Source organism: Anarhichas minor, unplaced genomic scaffold (assembly GCF_050575085.1).
Source record: "Anarhichas minor isolate MPS153535 unplaced genomic scaffold, ASM5057508v1 ptg000136l, whole genome shotgun sequence".
In the NCBI taxonomy this organism is placed as follows: domain Eukaryota; kingdom Metazoa; phylum Chordata; class Actinopteri; order Perciformes; family Anarhichadidae; genus Anarhichas; species Anarhichas minor.
The window spans coordinates 18,130,355-18,155,485 of record NW_027466582.1 but is presented as its reverse complement, the minus strand read 5'-3'; the positions used below and the strand labels follow the sequence as shown (position 1 = coordinate 18,155,485).

Below are 25,131 nucleotides of genomic sequence, written 5' to 3'. Positions count from 1 at the left end.
GATATCAACAGTGGCATTCAACGTTAATGTTTAGCAAAGTCACAATCTTGGTTTAGTGTGTATGCTACCATTTGCTAATTAGCACATGAACAAGTATTAGACAAAGGGATATTTTGACTAGATGGTGGCGCAACATGAAACACCAGAGGAACACCACTTTACATTACATTTAAGATACTCTGGGAAACATTAAAGTCTCTATCAAAATGTTGAGATATTTTACTGTAAAAGTGCAAACTTTGAATTCCTTGGCAATCCATTCAGTCATTACAGAGCTTACAAAACCGCTACACTGGAATTAAGAAATACAGCCTGTGCTCTTTTGTTTCTTTCTTTTCTAAATTGTTGCTATACCTCTTGCTCTTCTGTTCCAGAAAAAGCCCAATCCACCTGATGATGAGCTTCCAGTGCTCTAAAACAAGAATAAAAGCAAAAAATATAAATCTGCAAAAAATCTGAGTTCGAAAACAAAAAAGTGACATGATTAAGCAAAAAGTTCTTACCGGTGTCCAAGTTCTGGAACTTGGAAACATTTTTGCTATTTCTGACCACACCTGAAAAGATAATTCTCAAAAATTAGCACATTGATAGAAAACTCAAACACATTTGTTTAAATTAAAACAATTTTACAAGGGTTAACAAGTACGGTTTTATGTAGTTTCCTAAATTGTTATGCAGGGTTTTGGGTCTCTTAAACCTTCAAACTCATGGATGGATTATTCAAACTGGACTTTGTGAATCATATCACAATCAATCACTGCTAGTTCCTGTGACAACACATCCACACCAATGTTTTTAAAATGTCGTGCCATATTCAGTCTGAATGCCTGCTAACTCTGAGTTGTTGCTTGGCATATTAAATGAAGAAATTATACCTAGTACAATCACAATGGTTGCTATAACAATGTACTTGAATCTGTCTCATTATTTACTCTCAAGAGATTCATCTCTTTGCCTAGTGCTTGGAAGCAAATTCATATATAAAACATTAGCAATTGCAATATTAGAAATAACGTATATGGATTCTAGCTGTAAGTGGATTTCCCCTTTAATTATTTGAGCAGTTGATTAAAAATTTAAATATTTAGACACAAACCTTTTTGTCCAAAAGCGTTCCAAACACCAATATGAAGAAACCCTTTACAGAAAGACACAAAGAGTAGCTAAGAAAGTTTCAGTGACAAAAAGCAAATGCACTATTCAGAATCTATAGAGAACATTTAGGTACCACAGTATACAGTTATATGTTGATCAGTATTATTACTGTTTGTACCTGCAGTGAATTGAAGAATGCGAATGAAACATGGGTTCCAATATCGTTTGGTTTTGCCATTGTTCCGACTCCCAGACCCCAAGTTAATCCGAAAAATGGTGAGAGGACAGCCAAACTCCTGATAATAACTACCAGAACGTGCCTCTCAGCTGCTTGTGTAGCATCTGCCACTACCCTTCTTCTTAACATTTTGTATATCACCACCAACAGGATCATAAGGTTTATCACCACTATTAACAGCACAGGGACCACAAAGGCCAGCAGAGCTTTGGACTGGTCCCAGTTGAGCCAGCAGCCAGTATTTTGGATGTATGCCTCTGTGGGTTGTGTTACAGCTATAGTTATGATCGCGGTGACGAGAGGCGCCCCATAGCCTAGAGTGAATCCAATAGCCAACATAGAGTTTTTGGACAATCCCCCGTCGAAGACATTAACTGTGCGGTAGAGCAACAGCAAACCTGAGGCTAACATCCAGAAGAACAGGGCCAGGTAGAAAAAATGGATAAAAAAAGTCGCCGTAATGCATGCTGCATCTGTCTCATCTGCATCTGAAATGAATGCCCCGATAATAAACCATGCGTTTGCAATCAGGAGCGACACGGCAATGTTAACAATGGAAACATGTCGCAAGTAAGATGTGTTGTTCTTCCTTATTTTCCTCCATATGACAGCTTCAATTATGAGGCATATGGCCAAGGAAGCTATAGATATGCCAACTCCAATGTAGGTTATACATTTCAACAAAAACAAAGCAGGGTCATCTGGAAGGTAGGGTGACATGAGAATAGAGAACGAGGTCAGGTGGTTGCAGTTGCAGGTAACGGTTTTGTTGAGGTGGTGTACCGACTCACAGCCCTCGTCGTCCCATCCCCCGATGCCCTCAAAGAGGCTGAAGTTCCAGAAAACACACTTGGGTTTCCCGAGAGCTTCATCAAAAATATCGAAAGTGAAGGAAACATTATCGATGGCGCCACTGGACTGAACAAGCACGACTCTACCGTTGATGACGTTGAAGGGTGAATTGTCCTCATCTCTTACGGGGAGCACGTTATCCATTGAGGCAAATGTTATCACGGTGATGGACTTATTTCCTCCAGACTCAAGTACATTTATCTCCACTGAAGAATTAAACTCGTCATTGAAATTGTCAGTGAATGTAGTTTTGTTCAGGAGAATATGAGGCGTGTTGATGTCAAAGGAGTCATTGGTAATTCTACTTGTTAACGTCTCAATAGCCAATAACAATGTTGAACTGACGCCTTTAGTTGATACTGGTCCTGATACTGAGCTGTTTCTGGCTTTATCAGTGTTTAAAATGTTCCATGATTCCTTTGATCCATCTGTGGTGAGGACACCTGTGGTTAACAGGATATCCTAGATGGAAAAGAAAGAAACCATTAGATCATGCGAAATGCAGTACATATGGTTTAGGACATGTGTAAACCAGCAGACCAATTCACATACCCTCATCGAAGTCTTAGTTATTGTGATATTCAGGTTGGCTACGTTGTCAAGTATGTCAACAATGGCATTAATGTTTGCAGGAGATTCAACCACTTCCTCGGTGGTGTTGAGATTGATGTCACTGAGTTGTTTCAAGAATGCTGGCAATGAATTGTTATTCAAGAACTGTGAGATTCAAAATGGAGAAAAAGTGTTAACTTTTACCGGTATCTCAAACATCGAATGAAAGTTACAATGTGTAGGATTTGTATTCACTTAGAGCATATTTGAAATTATACCGATGAGTTTTTCTTTGTAGAAAAATCCAACAGTCTTTCTTGTGCATGTGGGTGAGACCAACATTTTGCAATTTTGACAATTGGCAGTAGTACAGTGAATAAATACATCATTATGAGGTGGAATACAGTATCAGCTGGTGGAGTAGATGCAAGCCTAAATAATGACCAACTTTTTAAACTCCTCTCATCCCTTTTGAAGGTGCAATGTGTAGGACCTGGCCAGAATTTTAGTTTGAAAGCACCCAGTCTGTCATAAATAAAACATGCGAGGACGAAAGAGTACAGCTGCCCCACAGACTAGTTAATCCACTGAAGTTACGCTTTGATAGTTTGTTTATTAGATTAAATCGAAAGTGACAGAAACGAGAACAATCTTTGCGTTCCGTCCTCCCCGCCGCCGGGAGGCTGCTTCGCCGGAAGCGGAGAGAAGGGCACAGCTCATGGAAAACGGACTTCCAGTTAGCTGTTAGCGGGGGTTTGATTCCAGGGGAACTGTTTAACTCGCCGGATCAGCGAACCTTCTGTTGCTGCTGCTGCACTAGTTTGCTGGGGTCGCTGCATGCTCTAGTCCCGGTGGGGTGGTCTCCTCGCAGCGGGGAGGACGAAACTATTTTCTCCACTTTGTATTTAGTCCAATAAATAAACTATCAAAGCACAGGCCATGCAGCCCAGATTAGTGGCATAATCACACAGATGGCTGACATAAACTATAGCCAGACGCCTGTAAATATGTGTGAAGAACTTCAGCAGTTTGGTCAAATATTGTATATTCTTGCCCTGCCGTGAAATGCTGCCCCCTATTTCTTTGGAGTACGATGGCAGATATTACACATTCATCCATCCATTATCCGTAACAGCTTATCTTATTCAGGGTGACTGAGTGGCTGGAGCCAATCCCAGCTGACATTGGGATCGGCTATCTGTCACACATAGAGACACAACCATTCACTCTCACATTTAATTTATAGTCCTCAATTGCATGTCTTTGGACTGTGGGAGGAAGCTGGAGAACCAAGAAAAAAACCGAGCTGACGCAGGGAGAACAACCAACCTCACACAGAAGGGCCGTCCAGACAGTGGTCCGCACTACACCACCGTGAAACCCGATATTACACATTGCACTTTCAAAAGCATTAGATCAATTTGAGTTGGAAAGATGTATAAATATCTTATAGGCAAATACGTTGACCGATATAAAGTACAGTGGAGTCCCAAAACACAAATATACATTACCCTAAATATTTGCCCTGAGCCAATCTAAAGGATCGGAACTGGGGCATATTTTATTAGATCGATATTGGTTAAAATAAACAAATATATCCTTTCTTTACTTTGATCTATTGTGTTTTGTCCACCTCGGCTGCAAGCGTTGCAGCACTGCTCTGCGCTATGATGGCTGGCCTCCACATTGTAGAGCAAAACCAGAGTGCTTGAATAGGAAAAATCGTTTGATTTCACCAGTTCTGACATGAAATACAAGGATTCAAGGCTAACAGTTCGGCTCTCACTTTTGCCGGTTCAAATGACAAACATCACTGGGGGCTATTTTGGTGACAGGCTTAAGTTAAACTTGGCCTGGTGGAGGATCATGCAATTGGTCGCATATGTGCATGTATCCGTAAGCATATGTGCACTTCTGTCTTTCCACGGCCAGTCTCGCGTTCTGCTGCAGCAAACTGCATAATATTTTGGACGCCCAGATATGGCTGCATGCTCAAGGACCTCTCGTGGTTGCGGTGACTTACACTTTTGAAGACACCTTTTATTGCTTGTTTTGTACTGCCACTGACTGTCTACTGGCTCCTCACTCAATACTCTCACTCGCCACTCCTGGCCGATAGGGGCCAATAGCAATAACTCAGCTGAGTGCATCGCTGAACCCACATCTGCTACACTGCGCCTAGAGTGTTTTGGACGGTGTGTTTGGCTATCAGAACTATCTGACCTGGCCAACGTTAGCAGCCCAAATATTAATATAAACACATGAACAGCAAATTCAAGCTTAGATATGTGTATTCTTCCATGTGAAAGTTAATTAATTACTCTGGAAACAGTAGTTTTACAAAATGATCAAAACTTGAAAAAGTGCACTCCAATGCTGTGGATGGACATTGAGCTTATGTGAGTTAATAAATAAGATTATTATGGTAAGAGGTTTGATGTTTGCCAAGTTTGACATTCTGCTTGCCCCCTGGGATGGGTTTTGGACTACTGTATTAGTCAGTGGCGGGCCGTGCATTTTATACCTGGGCCTTCACTGCTGTCCTGCAGCTGAAACACAGCTACGGTTATTATTTGTTTCGTGTAAAAATGAAGCCAACACCTGTAGATACACTATCTGCCGAGAGTGCGTCTCCTCTTTGCTCTGACTGCAGCTGGGACTGCAGCGCGAGGCTTCTGTGGGCGGCCGCGGAGGGGCTCACGGCAGCACCCGCTGCTTGTTCACGACAGTGCAGAACGTATGTGCTTTAACGTCAAAACACCAGACAATTCTCCAATAACACCAGAAAAGTAGCCATGAGGGTTTGGAAAGTCGCCAGATTTAGCGAGAAAGTCGCCAAGTTGCCAACACTGGCACGTGCTAAATATGTCCCCAGAGCAACATTGGACGTAACAATGGTTCCTATCACATATAAAACCAAACAAAAATCTTCATAAAAACAAGTTCTACAAATAATAATATATAAACAAGCATATTAAAGCGACTGCAGATGTAAAAACAAACGCATTTAACTTACCAGAGCTGCTGTTCACTATTTAAAGACAAAGTGCATCCTCCTTTCTTTGTTAATAAAGAGTTTAATCCCACGGTTGTTCAGTACATCTGTGCGTTTTAGTTCCAGTAAGAACTCCTTCTCGATTCATGGACGCCAGTGAAGACAGTCGAGCCTTCCCAGTTATATTTCTTGAATAGGTTTTAAAGCGTTTGAGGGCTAAAAATGTCCGCTCCACAGAGGCAGCAGATATTGGGATTGTCACCGCCCAACAAGTCAGGCTAGCCCACTGACCAATCACGTACTTGTAGGCCAGCTAGCAGGCTCTGGCACGTCAAAGAATACGCCCAACATGTCAAACTAAAGATCTGATTGGTTGAAGAATATGACAATCAACAATATCGTCCCCATTCTTAAACTGCACATGGATTCACTTGTGAGTCTGCAGGCCTGGGGCCTCTCTTCTTACCTAGAGACACAGAGGTGAAATCTGATTGGATAAAAGCTCTACTTAAAACAAGCTGCACTGGAAGCAGAGCAACTGAGGAAGACAGTAGCTGTGCAATGAGAAAATAAGCTAATGGGAAAAATATTTTTATAAATTATAATACATGTGTATTTAAGAAAAATGATTAAATTATAAAATAGCTATAACTTTGTGATTCTGTTTAGGCCAGCAGAGAAGGCCTTGCAGGCCCTGACGGCCCACCACTGGTATTAGCTAGCTGGCTGACAAAGTCATGTAATTACTTTGTGTCTAGATCTATGATTACGTTAAGATAAAACAAAAACCCCTATACAATTCATTTACTATTCTAACTCATATTTAGACTGCTATTACTTAAAAAAGTGCTTTTTAAAAATGATTGTCAAATGTTTATACTTCTATTCCATTCTAGGAGGGATTCAGTCCCCTCTATTTCAGAGGAAACAGTCATTCTACTACATTTACCTTGAAAATGTTTTGAATGTGAAGGTTATATATGAACTTTTACTGTGTGGTATTACTGTAAGAGTTTTACCTAAAGGTGCAATGTGTAGAATTGGGCTCCATCTAGAGGTGATGTTGCAGATCGAAATCAAGTGAAACGTCTCGTGTGCCAAGCGTGTAGGAGAACTACAGTGGCCAGCATGAAGATGCAAATGACCTTATCTAGAGCCAGTGTTTGATTTGTCCGTTCTGAGCTACTGTACCTCCGGTTCTGAAAATTGAAACCAATGCGGCCATCAGGGAGCGACTCCTTCGGTTGCAAAAATTCAGATTGTATTAAAGTCTATGAGAAAATGACTCTACTTCTCACTTGATTTATTACCTCAGTAAACATTGTCAACATGACTTTATGGTCTCAATCTCTTCTTCAATACAGCATGATGTTCATTTAGTAAATGATGGTCCCATTTAGAGTCAAATAGACGATTAAGCAGAGTATGCTTTAGGGCGGGGGTCGGCAACCTTTACTATCCAAAAAGCCATTTTGCCCTATTTTCCACCAAATAAAATTCATCTGGATCTGCAAAAGCTATATTGATATCACAGCGTATAAAGTTGTATATATAGTCTGCAAATCATGATTAGCTACCTGCAGGGAAAGGCGCCTGACAGATTTTAGTTGACAAAATATTAAAACATTTTTTATTTTCAGTGACAGTATCACCTCAAACTCCAAGATAAGAGGTGTTTCCTTTGAAAGATTGTCCACTTTGCAAAAATTTTTATTAAAATAAACGTTATTTATTTCCATTTAATTTTTTGACAAAGCCTGAAGCCATGTCCACACTACTACGTTTCCATTTTAAAACGCATTTGTTTTGCTACATTTACACTGAGCGTTGAGCATCGAAAACAGATAAGTTTGAATACTCCGGAGTTACCTCTTTGTGTGGACGCTCGTAAACGCATAAGTTTAGAAACGATGACGTAGACACCCATGTTCGGTACTTGACTGGTTCGTCACATCCCTATCACGTGACCCTTTCCTGGAAGATCACAAACAACATTGATTACCGATCGACTACCAGGTTAATTTAACATGGACAACTGATTACAGGTGTTGCTGACCTTGTTGTCTTTACTAGCAGCTGTTGTCCAGTTAAAGTCTGCATTTTTGCGGAGGAAGCAGCTGTTATTGGAGCAATTAGTGAGCAGGGTGTCTAACGGCGTTATCAGCCCTACGGAGCGGACGTCTGAAGTCACGTTAGCGGCTTTGAGGAGGACGGACACAAAACGGAGGACTTTCCTTTTCTTATTAATGCATATTTTGTTCTGCACAACCAGTGTTGCCAACTTGGCGACTTTCTCGCTAAATCTGGCGACTTTCCAAACCCTCATGGCGACTTTTTTTGTCAAAAGCTACTAGTGACAAATCTAGCTACTTTTTCTGGTGTTGTTGGAGACTTTTCTGGTGTTTTGACTCTGACGTGAAAGCACGTACCGTTCGGCACGCGGCAGCTGCCTTGAGCCCCTCCGCCGCCCCAAAGCACTCAAAGGCAGTTAGTCTCACAGTAGCCTCTCGCGCAGCAGTCCCAGCTGCAGAAAGAGGAGACCCACACTCTCCGTGTCCAGACTGCAAATGAATCGCGCATGCGCAAAGCCGCCGCTGTTCCCGCCTCTTTCCTATAGCGCTCATTACAATTATGCACATTAGGCGATGACGTCATTTAGCGACTTCTAGCGACTTTTAGGACAGCCAATAGCTACTTTCCTTACTGACGAGTTGGCAACACTGTGCACAACTATTGTGAAACCCACACCTAAAGCAGTAATTGCTCTCCAGTACGACAGAGACTTCAGCCACCAGCAGAGCTACGAGTGAGAACAGACAACAACGAAACTGAGGAAACGAGTGAGAGATGTGTGTTGTCCACATTTATGACCCATAATCTAGTAAACTATTACTTGTAAGTGTTAATATTAAAGTAAATTTGATGTGAGAGAGAGATAGATATAGCAAGACCCGCAGCGCTGTAACTAAGTCTGAAAAATAAAACTTCTAAAACTTTACACGAAATGTGTCTGTTTGACTTTATAGAGGAAGAGTTTATAGTCTTCATTTTTAAAGACTACTTCATTACTCTGTCGTATTTTTTTAAAATAAGCAACCAATCTACTTCCTATTTACACCTGCACCCGCATGCCCAGTGTACGTGAATAGTCACATGATATTCATTTTCAGGCGTTTTAGTCTGAAGATCATCTAGAAAACGATGCTGAAACGCCGTGTGGACGGAGATTGTTTTTGTTTTAAAATGTATTAGTGTGGATGTATTGTCAGGGAGCCGCAACAGAGGGGCTGAAGAGCCTCATGCAGCTCCGGAGCCGCGGGTTGCCGACCCCTGTCTTAGGGTGTGATTAACAGGTCGCTAACAGAGCATCTCTGTCATGGGTTGATTCCAAATATGTTCACTTCCATTCAATGTTTGCAAAAAAACGAGATGGCAACAGCCAAAATCCAAGATATCTATGGCCAAAATGCTGAACTTAGGGCTTTAAAACCGTAGTCCACAAAACAACGGGTGACGTCACGACGACTACGTCCACTTCTTATTTACAGTCTATGGTAGAAACATGGCTTCGGAGAAGAGGAAGCGCTCCGTGTAAGGTCACAAAAAAAGATTCTTATTTTCATGTGCCTGTGCCATGACCATGACATAGGCACGATGGAGGCCCCATGCCTGAGTTAACCATTTCACTGAATCTGCCGGTCAATGCGATTTGGTGTTACAAACAGCTGAAGAAGTAACTAACCTCAGACTGGTCGAGCAGCTGCTGAAGTGCTACTAGGATGCAGTCGTCTCTCTGTACTCTCCAACCATCTACCCCACAAACTACTGTCTTTTCTCCCACCTTGTCCTCTTCGCAGGGAGCTTTGGTCATGTCGCCTTCATTTCCAACACCAAAGACACCATCCTTACATCGAAATGAAGCTAGAGAGAACGGAATAGGTTTTGACCTCAGTACTTCTAATTACAGGAAAACACATCTTGGCCTGGATGTTATTTCGATGCTCTGTAATGTCTGGATCAATACTTACCCTGTGTGGTTAACACCAATGTTATATTTTTATTAAAGTCTGTATAGCCTTTCACTTGACAGGTGATGATCTCTTCACTGTTTGCACAGTTGATTGGAAAGCGAAAGGTGATGTTGTTTGTGCCTGAACGTACAAAAAACAACACTAAACTTGGAATAGACAACCAGCATTCTTTTGTTGAAATATATGTATACAGCTCAAATAGTTGTCTGAGAACTACATAAATATGTAAAAGATTCCCAAAAGCTAATTTTCCTCTTGGTGCATATTTTTTGTTTCAGGCTTACCTTCGGTAACCCCTTTGAGGTTAACCTCAACCTCAAAGGGGCTGTTGACGGAGCAATACAGTCGCACTTCCTTTTCTTCCTGACAATGAACAGTTCTTCTGACTGGTGACACTTTGATCAAGGGTCTCGGTTTGTGTTTGTATTCTCCGTTGGATCTCTGTCTGAAGGCTGATTTGTCTCCTCTTCTCAGCGTACATTCATAACGTCCTGAAATTGAAGGTGATCATCAGTTCGATTGAAATCAAAGTGAAGCTGGTGTTGCCAAACAAATCTAACAATGTTAGGGATGACACCACCACTAGGTTACAAGGGGGGCCACAACCTAAAGCAGCATTTATGTACAGAGATAAAGATTTAGATATAGTGGAAGCAACATTCTTCCACAATTTCCAACTATTTCGTTCAGAAAGCTTTGATTTAAGAGATCTGAATGGTATCCATGGATTCCTTTTTTAAAGTCCAACTAAAAAAATAAATAGCACAGCACACATATCTTAATGACATGTCTTGTGTTTTCCTTTGGGAAATAACAACAACAAAAAGGACAAATTTCTCTTTCATGGTTTTCAGTTTCATGATGGCGTCCCTACTTTTGCATTCATTAATCAATAATACGGTTGGTTCTCTATCTACGTAAATGGAGAGCTTGCTTCCAAACAGCTAATCAAATAAATATTCATGATGAATGAATTACACTAGAGGAATGGCGGGATAGTTGTTTACAATCTCGAGACCAAACTAGATATACTTCGGTCAGGTCGCTTCAGTGCATAATGAGAAGTTACATTACAGAAGTTTTACAACACCGCATCAACCCTAATACACCTGTTTTCTGTATCAAATGTGATATACATGAGCTCAACTTGTTCCATTGCTTTTGGGAATGCCCAACCATACAGGGGAATTGGAAGGAGATAATATTAATAATTTTGTTCTTTACCGCAAAAGAGGAGCTTCCACTAGGCCTAACCTGAGTATTTTTGGATGCCTCCCAGTAAACTTAATAAAACAAATAATGGTTATATTCTGTTTACTTGAAGCTAAGCATAAAATTGCTCTGTCATTGAAATCCATGAATAGATCAGGCAAGCATAGCTGGGTTGATTGATTAGTTAATTGTCTGGCCGTGGAAAAATGTAGATGTATATTAAAGAGGAATACAACACTTTTCATAAGTTTTAGGGCTCAGTCATGACATTTCTCAGGGGGAAGATTTTGCTAAAGTTGTGTAGTTACCTACTATCAATATTCAATTTCTATTTTAATTTTTGACTTTTGAGTGGTGTTTTTATTAAGTGTGGGATGGTTTCTTTTTGATAGATTTCAGTACCTTGTCAGCAAGTACGACGAAGCAAACGTGCCTTTGTGTTTTGTTCAGGAGTGCCTTTATATTCAGAGTGAACTGCATGTTTTTATATGTCATGTTATGTGGAATAACTCAATAAACATGTTTTTGTTTTTTATCGCATCATTTTAAACACCCTATTTGCAAAAAGCAGTAACGTTAGTGTTCTTTGGGCAGACGGTCAGGAATAAACCTGCTACACAGCACAAGAGCAAAAACACGTTAAACAACAACCAAGATTAGCTAAAGTGTCCTTTAAATCCAACTTAAAAACATGAACACTTGTCCTGCACCTTAGCTCATTCGACGAGTGACCAAACAAACATTCAGCGTGGAAAAGTGCGCTAAGCTGCTAACATCAGCTTGCAAGCTAGAAAACCAATTAGCTGCTCAGCTGCAGCCCGTCATTGCAGCTGGTCACTTTGGTCTGTTTAGATGCTGGTGTGGTCCTAAATCTTTAATACTTATTTAACACGCTGTCTACCCATGACTTCAGCTATGGCTACGATGCAGCTTTGTTTACTTTTTGGTCTCGGCCCACCGCTGGAGCTCATCCTGTCATTCAAACACAGACATGACCCCCCTGGCTGAGAGAGAAAAAGGAATATTCAGATTTTTCGATAAAGAACTTTTCCACACTTATTTTGCTGATTAAAAAAATATTGACAATTTATTTGAAGTAACAAGCAACATTATTTCTGACTGAGATAAAGGATGACTAAATGTGACTTCAGTTAGACTTAAAGTGGAGTGCTTTCATCTTTTCCTCATCTACCTTTAGGTGTTTTCTATATTTCCAATGGTTGTTCAAAAACACAGGAGACGGTGTCGGAATTCGATTACAGCTTTTGATAACAGCTAACTATTTACTGAATATTGGGGTGTGTCTGTTACTTGTTATTATGCATTATTCAGAATGTAAAGTTGACAGGCCGCATATTGAGGCTTCCTCAATAGAAAAATGTTTTCTCTTCTTCTTTTCCAATTTTGCCAAAAACTTGCAGTTTCAACTGAAAGGGAAAATTGTATATGCAAAAACATTTTTTTTTTTTTTTTAATTACTATTTTAGGTAACTGAAACAATTTCAGCTAAATACATCAATTTAGCTGTGTGGATTAAAACCACGTCTACATTTTTTATATTTTGGTAAAATGTAATCAACCATCACCAGATTAATATTTTTGAAATTGGTGGGTCAGGCTAAACAAAAAACGTGTAGGTGTTGGTTTTGCATTGTAATTCAAATTCCCCTTAAGCCAATCAATTCACACAAGTCAGACCTAGACGGCACCTAGGCCTATGTTGTAAATGTCACCTGAGACAAATATACAAATCATTTATTGATTGCACCATACTGGGTCTATTTCTTACCATTGTCAGTGCTAAAAAAATGTAACACAGTAAGCGTTGCTCCTCCATTTGAGAACTCGTGAAGATCATCTTTGCGAATTACGTCGTTGTCACGTTTCCACTCTGCAGTCCAGTTGGTGACAAAATTGAGATCCACTGGTGGTGGGCCACATGTCACAGTTACATTTCTCCCAAAAAGTACTTGAATTGGATCAAACACTAAGGCGGTAGGGCCTTTGAGAAAAACAGACACACAGGCCAGTGAATTACCAGACAAAATGATCAGGCATTCCTGATATAACAAACAATGTTTATTATTTCCAAAATGTGTAAAAGGGTCTTACTGTCATAAAACATTGTGTAGTTTTCTGACAGCTCTGTAAATATTCCTGCCTTTACAGCATTTATTTCCGTTTCTTGAAAAGACGTTGCTCTTAAAGTATAGTTGCAGATGGTGCTACCGCTCCTATAATGCAGAATTGAATCCCAATGAAAATTCAATCACAAGCAGGTAGGTAAAATGTTGTCAATTTCATAACAATCCATACAAAAATTGTCAAGACATTTCACCGAAATCCAAAGAATGTCAACATACTAGTGGTGCTAAAGGAAAAGTCAAAGGATCATTAAAATCATTAGGATTCCTCCTCTCGGAACCACGAATTGCCGTATCAAATCGCCTGTGAATCTATCCAACAGTTGTTAAAATATTTCCGACTGGGCCAAAAGTGAATGAACGACCAACTGATCGACATTGCCATCCCGAGAGCCATGCTAATACATGATATCAAAATTATGTAAATTATTTTGATTCGGGGGCGACTGTGGCGGAGTGGATAGCAGGGCCATCCTTCAACTCCACTAGTCGCATGTAGATGTGTCCTTGAGCAAGACACTTAACCCCAAAAAATTGCTGCTGTAGCTGTGCCTACGGTGTAGAATTGTGATAGAATCTGAATTGTAAGTCACTTTGGATAAAAGCTGCTAAATGACTGTAATGTAATGTAATGATTTTCAATGTAGCAGCTATACCCTTAAAATATCTGAGGTGTCGAGGAGATTTGCTGCCATTCTTATATGTGAATATTACATACAACTGCTGGCACTATGCTAACATAGTATGCTATGTTGGGACTGTGCTTGGCTTCGCCATGTGCTCTTGAGACAAAGATCTGGGCCTGCCCATTCTGCAGGCAAGGCCCATCCTGATTTGGGTAGATAGCATCCAAACCCCCACCAGAAATAAGTTCACATCTAGGGGTGAACTTTTCACCAAAATGCAATGCTGTCCTCCCATTGGCCAAGGCCCACAGACACCCCAGGTGGCCTGTGGATCAGCCCTGTTTCCATAAAACAGCCTTGCTCCCCCATCTCTATGCCATTCAGTGTGATTCAACTCGCATGTAGGAGGCACACAACGTTGCTGTGTTTAAAAAGAAAATCCTAAATTAAACAGTTTGTCATTCGCTGGACGAATCTACTGGACTGTTTGTTTGTTTTGATTTTGTTCGCATCCTGGAAGAGGAAGCGGACAATTTTCCTGCAGAAGTGAAGAAACTGACTTCTTCAGAGAAAGAGGACGACTTCTATTTCTCATCCAAGTCGATCCATGCCGGTTACAAGGACGGGAAATTCCCTTAACGAACCGAAGGAAATATCTCTGACACACAGTTTCATCATCGTGCAGCACAGGGCTGCATAGCCCGAGTCAGCAGAGAAACCGCATCGACCGCCACGAAATCGACTCATAGTAAGGCAAATAGAGTCTGGGCAGATTTAGTCTATGGTGTTTATTATCTTGTTTTTGTGGCTTAAGTTACTGTATCATTTTTATAACGTGGTGTGTATGCTCAACAAACGCCGAGGTTAATGACCGAGATCGTTAATGCTGTGTATGTCAATACTGTGTATGTCAATGCTGCTGCAATCGTGTTGAGATGTTTCACCGCTGGTGAGACCGGAAGTTGCTGTTTCATCGGTTGAAAGGTCTGAACCGCGGCTGTGCGAATCAGAATCGTCAGCTGTGTTTCTGTAGATGAGAGAACAATCTTCCGTACTCTCCCGTGGAGGGGAGGATCTCATTTTGTTTTTGTAGGATTTATTTTGTTTTGTTTGCTTTCTCTCTTCTTTTACTAACCCACACACACATATAGCTTTAAGCTAATGTAGCTCCGGGGTTGCGCTAACAGCTTCAGACACATGTAGATAACGAGATCTCAATTGTCTACCACCATTTTCGAGTCTCACGCCATCTTGTGGTCTCGCGAGAGACGTCGCCACGTTTCATAGTACGTCATACGTTGTCTGAGCAGTTCTCTCGCCCCTCTCCCCTACACACACACACACACTGCATGCACACACACACAGACACACACTTCCCCTCTTACCACAGTTTTTGGATGTATAGTTTGTTGTTAGTTTTAGATATTAGTTGATTAGATCATTATTATTGGAACTTAATAAACTGTTTTTTAAAGAGCAGCTGTCTGTGATTACTTTGTGCATGTATTGTGATTATGGCTGGATATGTGGTCTGTGCTGTACTCAACACCTTCACTTTCACTCTGAATGAGTAATAGTACTTTGACTATTGACATTGTGAGTGAATACTAATTATGAGACTTAGTTTATCGTTTGGTTATTGGTCCCTGTTCGCAGGGTAGTGCCCCGTTATTATTAATAATCATTAATAATCTTACTGACATTAATAATTCTATTGATGTCAATAATTTCGTTTTCTTATATGCTGATAACTCAAACAGGCTCCTTTACGTTCCCAACAGCTACACACTTGAAAACAACCAAACCTTCGAAAAGTATATCTGATTTCAGTAAATTCTGATTGCGTTCCTGTCGAGCACGACAGCAACGCTGTAATTGGCTCATGGGTACAAGAACACCCACTTTTACTTCTCTACTTTCTCAGTGCACAGCTGGTTTTGGCTGTTTGGCTGTCAGCCTGCCGCTGACGCACTACTTTGAGATGAGAGCAGAGAGGAGCTCTGACGAAGTCATCTGACAGCGGAGGGGCCTCATTTGGGGTCTAATAAACGGTACATCAGTACATCCATGTACCATACATACTTCACCGTAAAGACACACCAGACAACAAACCAAAATGAGCTTTTTTCACATGTTATGATTTATATTAATAGTTGTCTTGTGCCGGCCATGTGAGGACATTATTATATTATTAGCATCAGTGGATTTTGAATTGCTTCAAAGCTATCTTAGCTTAAATCGAGTTGGTACAAATAACGGCTGTTGCTGCAACACTAAGCAATTAGTTAGCTTAGTTTGCCCAACATGTTTTATCAAAGTCACAAATAATGGTGATTTAAGAGTTTGGTTAAATCATACATGAACAAGACAATAAAGTTACTGAGCAAAAATAGAAAAGAAAAGTCAGTATACCAGCTACTGGCAGTGCATCTCAAGCAAAGGCACTGTCTACTGGGCTTTCCTGTTCTGGCCACTAGGTGTTCCTGTCATGCGTAAACCAATAATCAACCATGGCGGCTGCAATCAGACCCGTTCCTGATTTAAGAACAGTAATATCAAAAGAATAACAATTTGACTTACCGGAACTTAATTGACTGTACTGCTTTAAAGGTTGAAATGTGCGTTCGACATTGCTTTTCAATCTGTTTGAGACAGGGACATTTTCTGCTTTTTATCCGATCCACAGAAATAAGGGTCAAACATCACATACATTCATTGCATCAACAGTGTGAGAAAACTGAAACACAGAGGCAGAAGACAAATTAAGACTCACAGTCTTCAAAACGTTTTGGTAAACGCTATGGGTTGGGTTATTGTATGAAGAATCAAAAGTCAAGTCCATGGTGAATGAGAGGTTCCTCACTACAACAGAAACAATTGTTAACACAATGAAGCTACGGAACATTATTTCATGAGATACATGCCATTTGATTCTCTTCATTTTCCTACCTTCTGTTATTGTTGTTGGTGTTATTGTGGTTGTCATTGTTGTTGAGTTCATTGGTGTTGTTGTGGTTATCGTTGTTGTTGAGGTCATTGGTGTTGTTGTGGTTGTCATTGTTGTTGTTGAGTTCATTGGTGTTGTGTTTGTCATTGTTGTTGAATTCATTGGTGTTGTTGTGTTTGTCATTGTTGTTGAGTTCATTGGTGTTGTTGTGTTTGTCATTGTTGTTGAGTTCATTGGTGTTGTGTTTGTCATTGTTGTTGAATTCATTGGTGTTGTTGTGTTTGTCATTGTTGTTGAGTTCATTGGTGTTGTTGTGGTTGTCATTGTTGTTGAGTTCATTGGTGTTGTCGTCATTGGGGTTGTTGCCGTTTTTGTCTCTGTAAAAAATAAAAATGTATTCTGCAGCACAATCCTCGTCAGTGTATGCTTTCCTATTTTGAAATGCTTTGTTGAACTTTATCCATGCAAAACAAAGTGACAGAAAATCCCATACCTGTTAGGGCTGAACATTGAGAGACATCTGCAGAGCAACATTGGAGGTTAAATTACAACACCATATTTTTCTACTCGGGGAAACATACCTTAAATTATTATCCACATGAGATCACTTTAGATACGACTCTTTCTTTAACAGATAAACTCAACCCAAACCATGTTTATTTCAATACATTTTGGACAGCCAGGCAGATACAGTCCATATTTATCAAATCCACCTTTTATGCAGACGGCATAGTTTTTATTGGAACGGCTAGGAAATAGCAATGCTTACTTGTGATTGGTTCACAGAACTCTCCGTCAGAGGGAAGTCCATTTATGCACCCACAGGTTTGATTGGACGCATTACTGCACGCACCGTAGATGTGACACTTGTCACATGACCAAGCAAACTGCTCCTCACACTCACACTGCAGTTCTCCAGTGGAGTTTGGAAAGCACCCTTTTAGAGAACAAAAGATAAAAAATCTTTGAGCCATAGATCAGACACTACTTGATAAAACAGCACTATGCCAGCCATACAACTTACATAAGGAAACAAATAAGCAGCAAAAGTTCTTACCTGTGGTGATATTCAAGCCTATTACTTTTAAAGAGTGATTGATGGTGTGGGGTAACGACAAACGTGTCAGAGTGTTCCTAAAATGCTGAATGAAATTTGATGGAACACTGGAGACTGGGATGCGCAAGTCCAGGACTATATCAATGCCCACTGGGTCTGTGGAGGAGAACAGGGCAAAAAAATCTATCTTGGAAATCTATCACTGTTATACACAACCATATTCACAACACTTTTTTATTATACAGTATGCTGTAACCATGACATAACTTATGTTGACCTGAGTGCACTATTTTTTCAGCAAACATTTTTGCTTGAATTGGGACATTTCGCGTCTGCGTATGATGTACGAGCCTAGAGGCGGACATACAGTATGAATTTCCAAACCATTGAAAGCTGGATAGCTACAACGGATACTCCCAAGAGTGATGTAATCTTTTTGATTTTATAGTGCCAATCTTCAGAACCACACACACACAGATGTTCAATCTATACATTTCATGTGTTGTACCATTTGGGGGTGTCGGAGACAATAAAAAACAAACAAAAGCACTTTTAGTCACATAATACAGTGCAATTAATTAGAAATGTGCTTAGGCCATATTCTAGTTTAAAAAAATTGCGGCGGAACATTAATAACAGGCAGCAGGCCGAGTTTGGCCACCCATGGCCTAAACTGCACACACTGCCCTGTTTACAGTCTTACACTCCTCTTTACACTCCGCAGTCTTAATATGGTCACTTCTGTTCACTGGTTGCTCGGCCATAGTCGAGGCTTTAAAACAGCAGTCCACGGACCAATGAGTGACTTCACGGTTACTATGTGTCTGCATCCGATTTCTGTCCGCTCCTCTGCTCGGTGGTGACGTAGACATTGAGTCACTCCCAGGTGCCGTGACCCCACTAACCTCATCTATCCTACTCTCTCAGCTCATGGCGAGCAAGTGGTGGCAGGGGGGCTTTGGAATTGCCAGTCGGCAGTGCCGAAAGCTGAGTTCATCTCAGGCTACGCTTCCTTGCTCTCCCTCGACTTTCTTGCTCTAACTGAGACCTGGATCACACCAGAAAACACCACCACATCTGCAGCTCTGTCAGATGTGTACTCTTTCTCTCACACTCCCAGAGCTGCGAGGCGAGGTGGTGGTACTGGCCTGCTAATTTCCCCAAAATGGAAATACTCTCTTGTCTCTGTTCCACAGTTTTCCCCGTCCTCTTCTTATCTTCACGAGACACTGTTCTACTGCTAACCTCTCCGTCACTCCCCTCCAGCTCTCTGACCACTATTTCATGTCCTACTCCCTCTCCTCTCCCCCCTTACGTCCGCCACCTACCCACATGGTTTCTACCCGTAGTCATCTTCGATCCCTCTCTCCAGCTGATCTTTCCTCTTCTGTTACCTCTGCTCTCCCTGACCCTGAATCATTCTCTCTCCTATCCCCTGATACTGCTACTGATCTTCTCCTCAGCACCCTTTCCTCTTCTTTGGACAACCTCTGTCCCCTCACCTCCAGGCCTGCACGGTCAACTCCACCTGCCCCATGGCTATCGAACTCTGTGCGTACTGATAGACGGAGCCTAAGAGAGGCTGAGCGTAAATGGAGAAAAGGCAAACTCCCGGAGGACCTTCTTAACTTCCAATCTCTTCTTTCAACTTTTTCCTCCTCTCTATCGACTACTAAAGCTACTTTCTTCCGCTCTAAAATCCTAACCTCTGCTTCCAATCCTAAAAAACTCTTTGAAACTTTCTCTTCACTCCTCCAACCCCCACCCCCTCCTCCTACTTCCTCCCTGACGATTTTGCCAACTTCTTTGACAAGAAGGTAAACGATATCAGATCCTCCTTCTCTCAGCCCCCCTGTCCCTGTCCACCCTCTCCCTCTCTAGCCTGTCCAGCTCTACCCACCCAGCTCTCCACGCCCCATCTTATCTTACCTTGCTCCCCTCTCCCATAACGAGGTCCTCAACCTTATTACATCTAACCGCCCCACCACGTGCTCTCTTGATCCGATCCTCTCCCCTCTTCTTCAGTTTATTGCGACTGAACTCCTTCCTTTCCTCACCCACCTCATCAACACTTCTCCTGTTTCAGGATACTTTCCCACAGCTTTCAAGACTGCCAGAGTCACTCCCCTTCTGAAGAAACCATCACTTGACCCCTCTGATGTCAAGAACTTCAGACCAGTTTCTCTTCTACCCTTTCTATCCAAAACACTTGAACATGCTGTCTTTAGCCAACTGTCTTCCTATCTCCATCAGAACAGTCTCTTGGACCCCCACCAGTCCGGGTTTAAAGTGGGTCAATCGACTGAGACAGCCCTCCTTGCGGTGACGGAGTCGCTTCACGCCACGAGTGCTAACTCTCTCTCCTCTGTCCTGATTCTCCTGGACCTGTCTGCGCCGTTTGACACTGTGAACCACCAGATCCTCCTCTCCACCCTCATGGGGATGGGCGTCTCAGGCTCTGCAGTCTCCCTGTTTGCATCCTACCTGACAGGTCGATCCTACCAGGTGACATGTAGGGGGGCAGTGTCGGAACCACGCATACTGACTACGGGGGTTCCACAAGGTTCAGTCCTGGGCCCCCTTCTCTTCTCGCTCTACACAACATCTCTGAGTTCTGTTATTCGCTCGCATGACTTCTCTTACCATTGCTATGCCGATGACACCCAGCTGGTCTTGTCATTTCCCCCCAGTGACACTCAAGTGGAGGCACGCATAGCTGCATGCTTGGCTGACATCTCGAAGTGGATGACGACACACCACCTGAAGCTGAACCTGGGAAAAGCCGAGCTACTGTTCCTCCCGGGGAAGGGTTGCCCGCACCGAGACCTGTCCATCACCATTGACAATACCGTGGTGACGCCAACTCGGACTGCGAGGAACCTGGGTGTGACCCTGGATGACCAACTGTCATTCTCAGCAAACATTTCATCGGTTACACGCTCCTGCAGATTCCTGCTCTACAACATCAGGAGGATTCGCCCCTTCCTCACTGAGGAGACGGCGCAGGTGCTCATCCAGGCTCTTGTCATGTCCCGCCTGGACTACTGCAACTCTCTACTTGCCGGAGCCCTGGCGTCGGCCATCAGACCGCTGGAGCTTGTCCAGAAAGCTTCAGCTCGCCTGGTGTTCAATTGCCCCAAGTTCTCCTACACAACTTCCCTTCTCCGTTCTCTACACTGGCTATGGTCAAGCCCTACACCCCCGCCCGACCACTTCGCTCTGCTGCCTCGGGGCGATTGGTTGCCCCGTCGCTCAGAGGTCCCTACGGCCGATCGACCCGGTCACGGCTGTTTTCCGTCCTGGCCCCACAGTGGTGGAATGAAGTCCCCACTGACGGCAGAGTCGCTGCCCATCTTTCGGCACAGGCTGAAGACTCACCTCTTCAAGAAGTACTACTGTGAGACTTTCACTCAGCACGTATTCGTATTAGTTTGTTGCACTTATTGTATTCATATTAGTTTGTTGCACTTATTGTATTCGTATTAGTTTGTTGCACTTATTACATTAGTTTGTTTCTGCACTGTGCAGTTGCTCTGGTTTATGCTCTTAGATGCTTGTTTGAAGAAGGAGATGTACTTATGACTTCTGGTGACTAGTAGTTCTCTTGAATACACTTACTGTAAGTCGCTTTGGATAAAAGCGTCTGCTAAATGACTAATGTAATGTAATGTTATATACAGTCTATGGTCACACCGTAGAGACCGACCTCTGGTGGCACAAGCTGCGCACTACAATACACCACATCAATACAGATGAATAGAAAGCGGAGCTTGCATTTATGACGGTATTGAAAATCATACCGCCGGGATTTCAAAATGGCGCACATCTATAATCAACATATGTTTTTTTTGTCCAGACGATACACATCTCTGTGCGTGATGACACTATGTAGTGAGTGAGCGTCACATGCGGCCTACCAGCTCGACTGATGTTCGGCTGACAGTACTGGTCATCAGCTGGAAGGACACTAATGCATCCACACGTGTCACCGACGATGTCATCGCAGGCGTCATGGTTAACGCAGTTGTTATATGACCAGGCGTAGCTCTCCTCACATCTGCACTGGTATGCAGCCCCAGTTAGTGAACACACTACAGCACGAGAAGGCACAGCAGCACACAACATCAAGGTTCAATGACACGTTCACTGGTGACATTAACATATATTTTAATTTGATAAACAATGTGGCAACACAATTTAAGGACATTTTACCTGTTGTGGTGTTAATGCTGGTAATTACAGAGGTTGTGTTGATCAGTTGAGGTAAACTGAGGTTGCTCAAAAGCGTTTGGAGGCTCGCCAGGTCAGAGGTGTTGATAACAACTTGGAATTCGTAATTAGACGAACTCAAAGAAGCTGTGAAGACATGGGATGGACATAATCAGATATTCAATCAATAGTCCACATTTCAGTGACCAGACAAGGACAGATTCAGGATTGCTTTATTCTGTTGATAATATCAAAATGTGACTCACCCACTCTTTTTTCTCTGGCATGAGTGTGTGATGCTTTTGTACCCACCAATTCCTGGAAAAAAAATCAATGTCCTGTTGATTATTATTGCAATTATACTTGTTTGTCGACATTAAATAATAACTGTAAATGAATACTGGCATAACTACACACCACATTCAGATATCTCACATCTTTAGTGACAGTTGAGTTTTGTTCCTGATTAATTGTTATTCTTACTTCAAAGAATACATTCAGAGACTCTCTGTATCCCTGATTCTGCAGACTGCGGTATATAACCAGAAGAACCAACAAGAATCCCGCTGCCGTTGACAACGGCATCCCAACTAGAGAGAGAATACAAGCAACACAATGATTTCTCATTACCAACTCGGTCAGAGGACAAGTATACATGTATTCCATGAAGTATAGCTGATGATTGCATACAGTAGATGCTTAAAACTGCAAGACATAATGTGAGATTGTGCTGGTGCATAAGCGTTTTGTTACCAGGAGGCTAATAATAAAAAAGTCCTTATAACTCATGATATCTTGTGGTAAGTTAAAATTGATTGCATGCTTGCAAAAATAATAATAAAGTATGTTGACCAGTTACTCCAGAAATACATTTTAATTCTAATCACCAAGGTGTGACTTCAGATGTGAGGTAAACATGCTTTAAGGTATTTCAATAATGAACAACAAGCCCCCAGTGCAGCACACTCAATAGTTTTGACCCCCCCCAACAAAAAATGTTTTCAAGACTTTTGTTGCATGAAAGAAAAGTGCAGGGATTATTTCATGCGATGTCATATAGAGGGAAGAAACTTTCTATCCAGCTTTTCTTCACACAAAACTTATTTTTTGTACAGTTATAAGTGTGGTTTATGGAATATATAATGTCATATACTGAATGTACTGATGTAAGCTGAAAATACACACTTTTTTGTCTTGTTTTATTTTTCTGCAAATTTTGCTCAAGGCAACACTTAAGGTCTAGCTATATTTAGTTCACTAGAACAAATTGGTTGAAAAATTGCTCAAATGTTTCCGTCAACAACACAGTATGAGAAGGTGTCACCAAGAAAAAACAGACTTCTACCCACTTACTTTTGATTCATTTTAATCCTAATGATCAGTTCTTCATGACTGGCTTCGTGACATTAATTAAGAGACCAAAACATCCTGCAGTTAAAGGCCAGCGAAACTAAGATACTTAGTTTCCTCCTGAATCGTATTTGTTTAGTCATGCTTCCTTTGAGAGATTGACTTCCTTGTTAGACGCTCACATTTCTCTGGTAATAAATCAACTCCACCTTGTTTAAAACTTTGCTGGTCCACTTTATACTTATTACTTAGTAGATGTTAGCTTCATTACACTGACTGTCTGTACATTTTAGAAATGATGAGGGAATTCACAGCTGACATTTTGCATTTTTGTATTTGTAGCCCCCTCCTATTTTGCGTACGTCATATTATGGTTCTATTCATTTTTTCACTATTCAATTACAGTTCTTGTATCTTCCTATCAGCATTTCTGATTCTGTTCGTTAAGCACTTTGTAAACCCGCTTTTATTTTTATATTATTATTGTCAGTTAATAACACTGCTTGAAAATGAATATTGCTATTTTAGATTTGTTGCGTATGAAAACTTTATTTTTTACCATTTCTATTTTTTTTATTCACGCATTCATTTTTGTGAAACTTCCTTCACCTTTTATCTTTTATGAGAAGCCTCACGCTCTTACTAGCCAAGGAGCAAATAATCAAAATTAATTCAAATGTGTTTGAGAAAACTTTTTATGACATGATTGCCTTTTAAAGACTGAGGTCTACAACTATTCATGATTTATTCCCTGTCAAGCGATTGGCCCAGGAATAAGTTGCATTTGTCACTAGACGTCTGACTCTGGTAAACCTAATTTGGTTAACACATCAGAAAGTTCTCGTTTACAGTTACTGAAGATATATTTGATTCAAACACTTGATATTAGGAATAATGTAAATTTAGTTGAAGAATTGAGTTAAGTTTAAAAGAACTATCCAGGCTACATCAAACCGATGCCCTTTTCTGTAATATGCGGCTACAGTTTCCCTGAAAGCATAACAACCACCTATGTATGCAAGAAAAAGTGGTTTTAATAGGGTAATTGTATTTGTTTACCTCTCATTGTCTTCCAGCTTCCAAAAAAAAAGACTCGTCAGGAGGGGAGGCTGATTGTACTGTACCGCTCCAGATGAATGATGGAATGGCCATCAGACAACTTCCTGGAATACTATGTGAGTCACACACCTGTCTGACAAGTTAAGTGAGTTTGTTCTTGGCCTAGAAACACTGGTTGATTGTACAGTGGAGCAATATGATATGTTGATTTTATCTTTTGCATAGAAAGTTTTATATCAGACCATTGAAAAGTGTCTGGGAGGTGGCGGGGCGGGCTTTCAAATGGTTGAATCCCATTTGTTTTCGGTAAAAAGGATCTCCATTTAAAATAAAGACCACATATGAAACACTGTTTTTATTTATTTATGATGTATACTCCCGTTATATATACAAAGTGGCTTTTACAATTTTCTTTTAGCTTTATATGAATGTGAAAATTTTAGAACAGTGTGAGGGTCCAAATTGTTTCACACAGAGGTTGTTGTCAGCTGTGTCAGATGCACTTCAGTGTGTCAGATCGGATGACTGGAATTTTCTTTTCATGTCTGCTCTTACGGCTTTTTTCTTATTTTTGCTTGTCATGTTCCCGTCTCTTTATGGTTTGTCCAAAAGCATTCGCGAAAGGAACAACTACCGTTTGAGGAATGGCAGTTTTGAAAGCGTTTTAGATGGCCGCTAAATTAAGGGGGGGGAAATTACTCTAATAATCATTCTGCTCAAATGAAATGATTAGATGGCCTCCCTGCCTCCCTACCTCCTTACAT

General features: G+C 41.3%; 1 protein-coding gene across 1 annotated transcript; it reads right to left on the bottom strand.

Annotated features, from left to right (window-relative positions):
- Positions 1-287: 287 nt before the first annotated feature.
- LOC142941993 (adhesion G protein-coupled receptor F5-like) lies at positions 288-22,543 on the bottom strand. The gene is made up of 18 exons (XM_076084124.1): positions 22,454-22,543; positions 22,225-22,276; positions 21,962-22,105; positions 21,667-21,840; positions 17,750-17,905; positions 17,462-17,629; positions 17,186-17,212; positions 16,519-16,607; positions 16,326-16,387; positions 13,088-13,209; positions 12,765-12,977; positions 10,048-10,254; positions 9,761-9,883; positions 9,475-9,653; positions 2,738-2,902; positions 1,274-2,647; positions 1,097-1,138; positions 288-554 (listed from the first exon to the last, which is right to left on the bottom strand). Exons 1-18 carry the CDS (start codon positions 22,541-22,543, stop codon positions 288-290), a joined length of 3,654 nt encoding a protein of 1,217 aa, XP_075940239.1.
- Positions 22,544-25,131: the final 2,588 nt, after the last annotated feature.

What these genes read in the sequence shown, in the direction of transcription:
- LOC142941993 (XM_076084124.1), bottom strand. Translation starts at nt 22,543, where the DNA reads ATGCCGTTGTCAACGGCAGCGGGATTCTTGTTGGTTCTTCTGGTTATA. An exon ending in AGGCTTGAATATCACCACAG is followed by an intron (nt 17,630 to 17,749) that starts GTAAGAACTTTT and finishes GTTCTCTAAAAG; the next exon opens with GGTGCTTTCCAAACTCCACT. An exon ending in ACCAAAACGTTTTGAAGACT is followed by an intron (nt 16,388 to 16,518) that starts GTGAGTCTTAAT and finishes TGTCTCAAACAG; the next exon opens with ATTGAAAAGCAATGTCGAAC.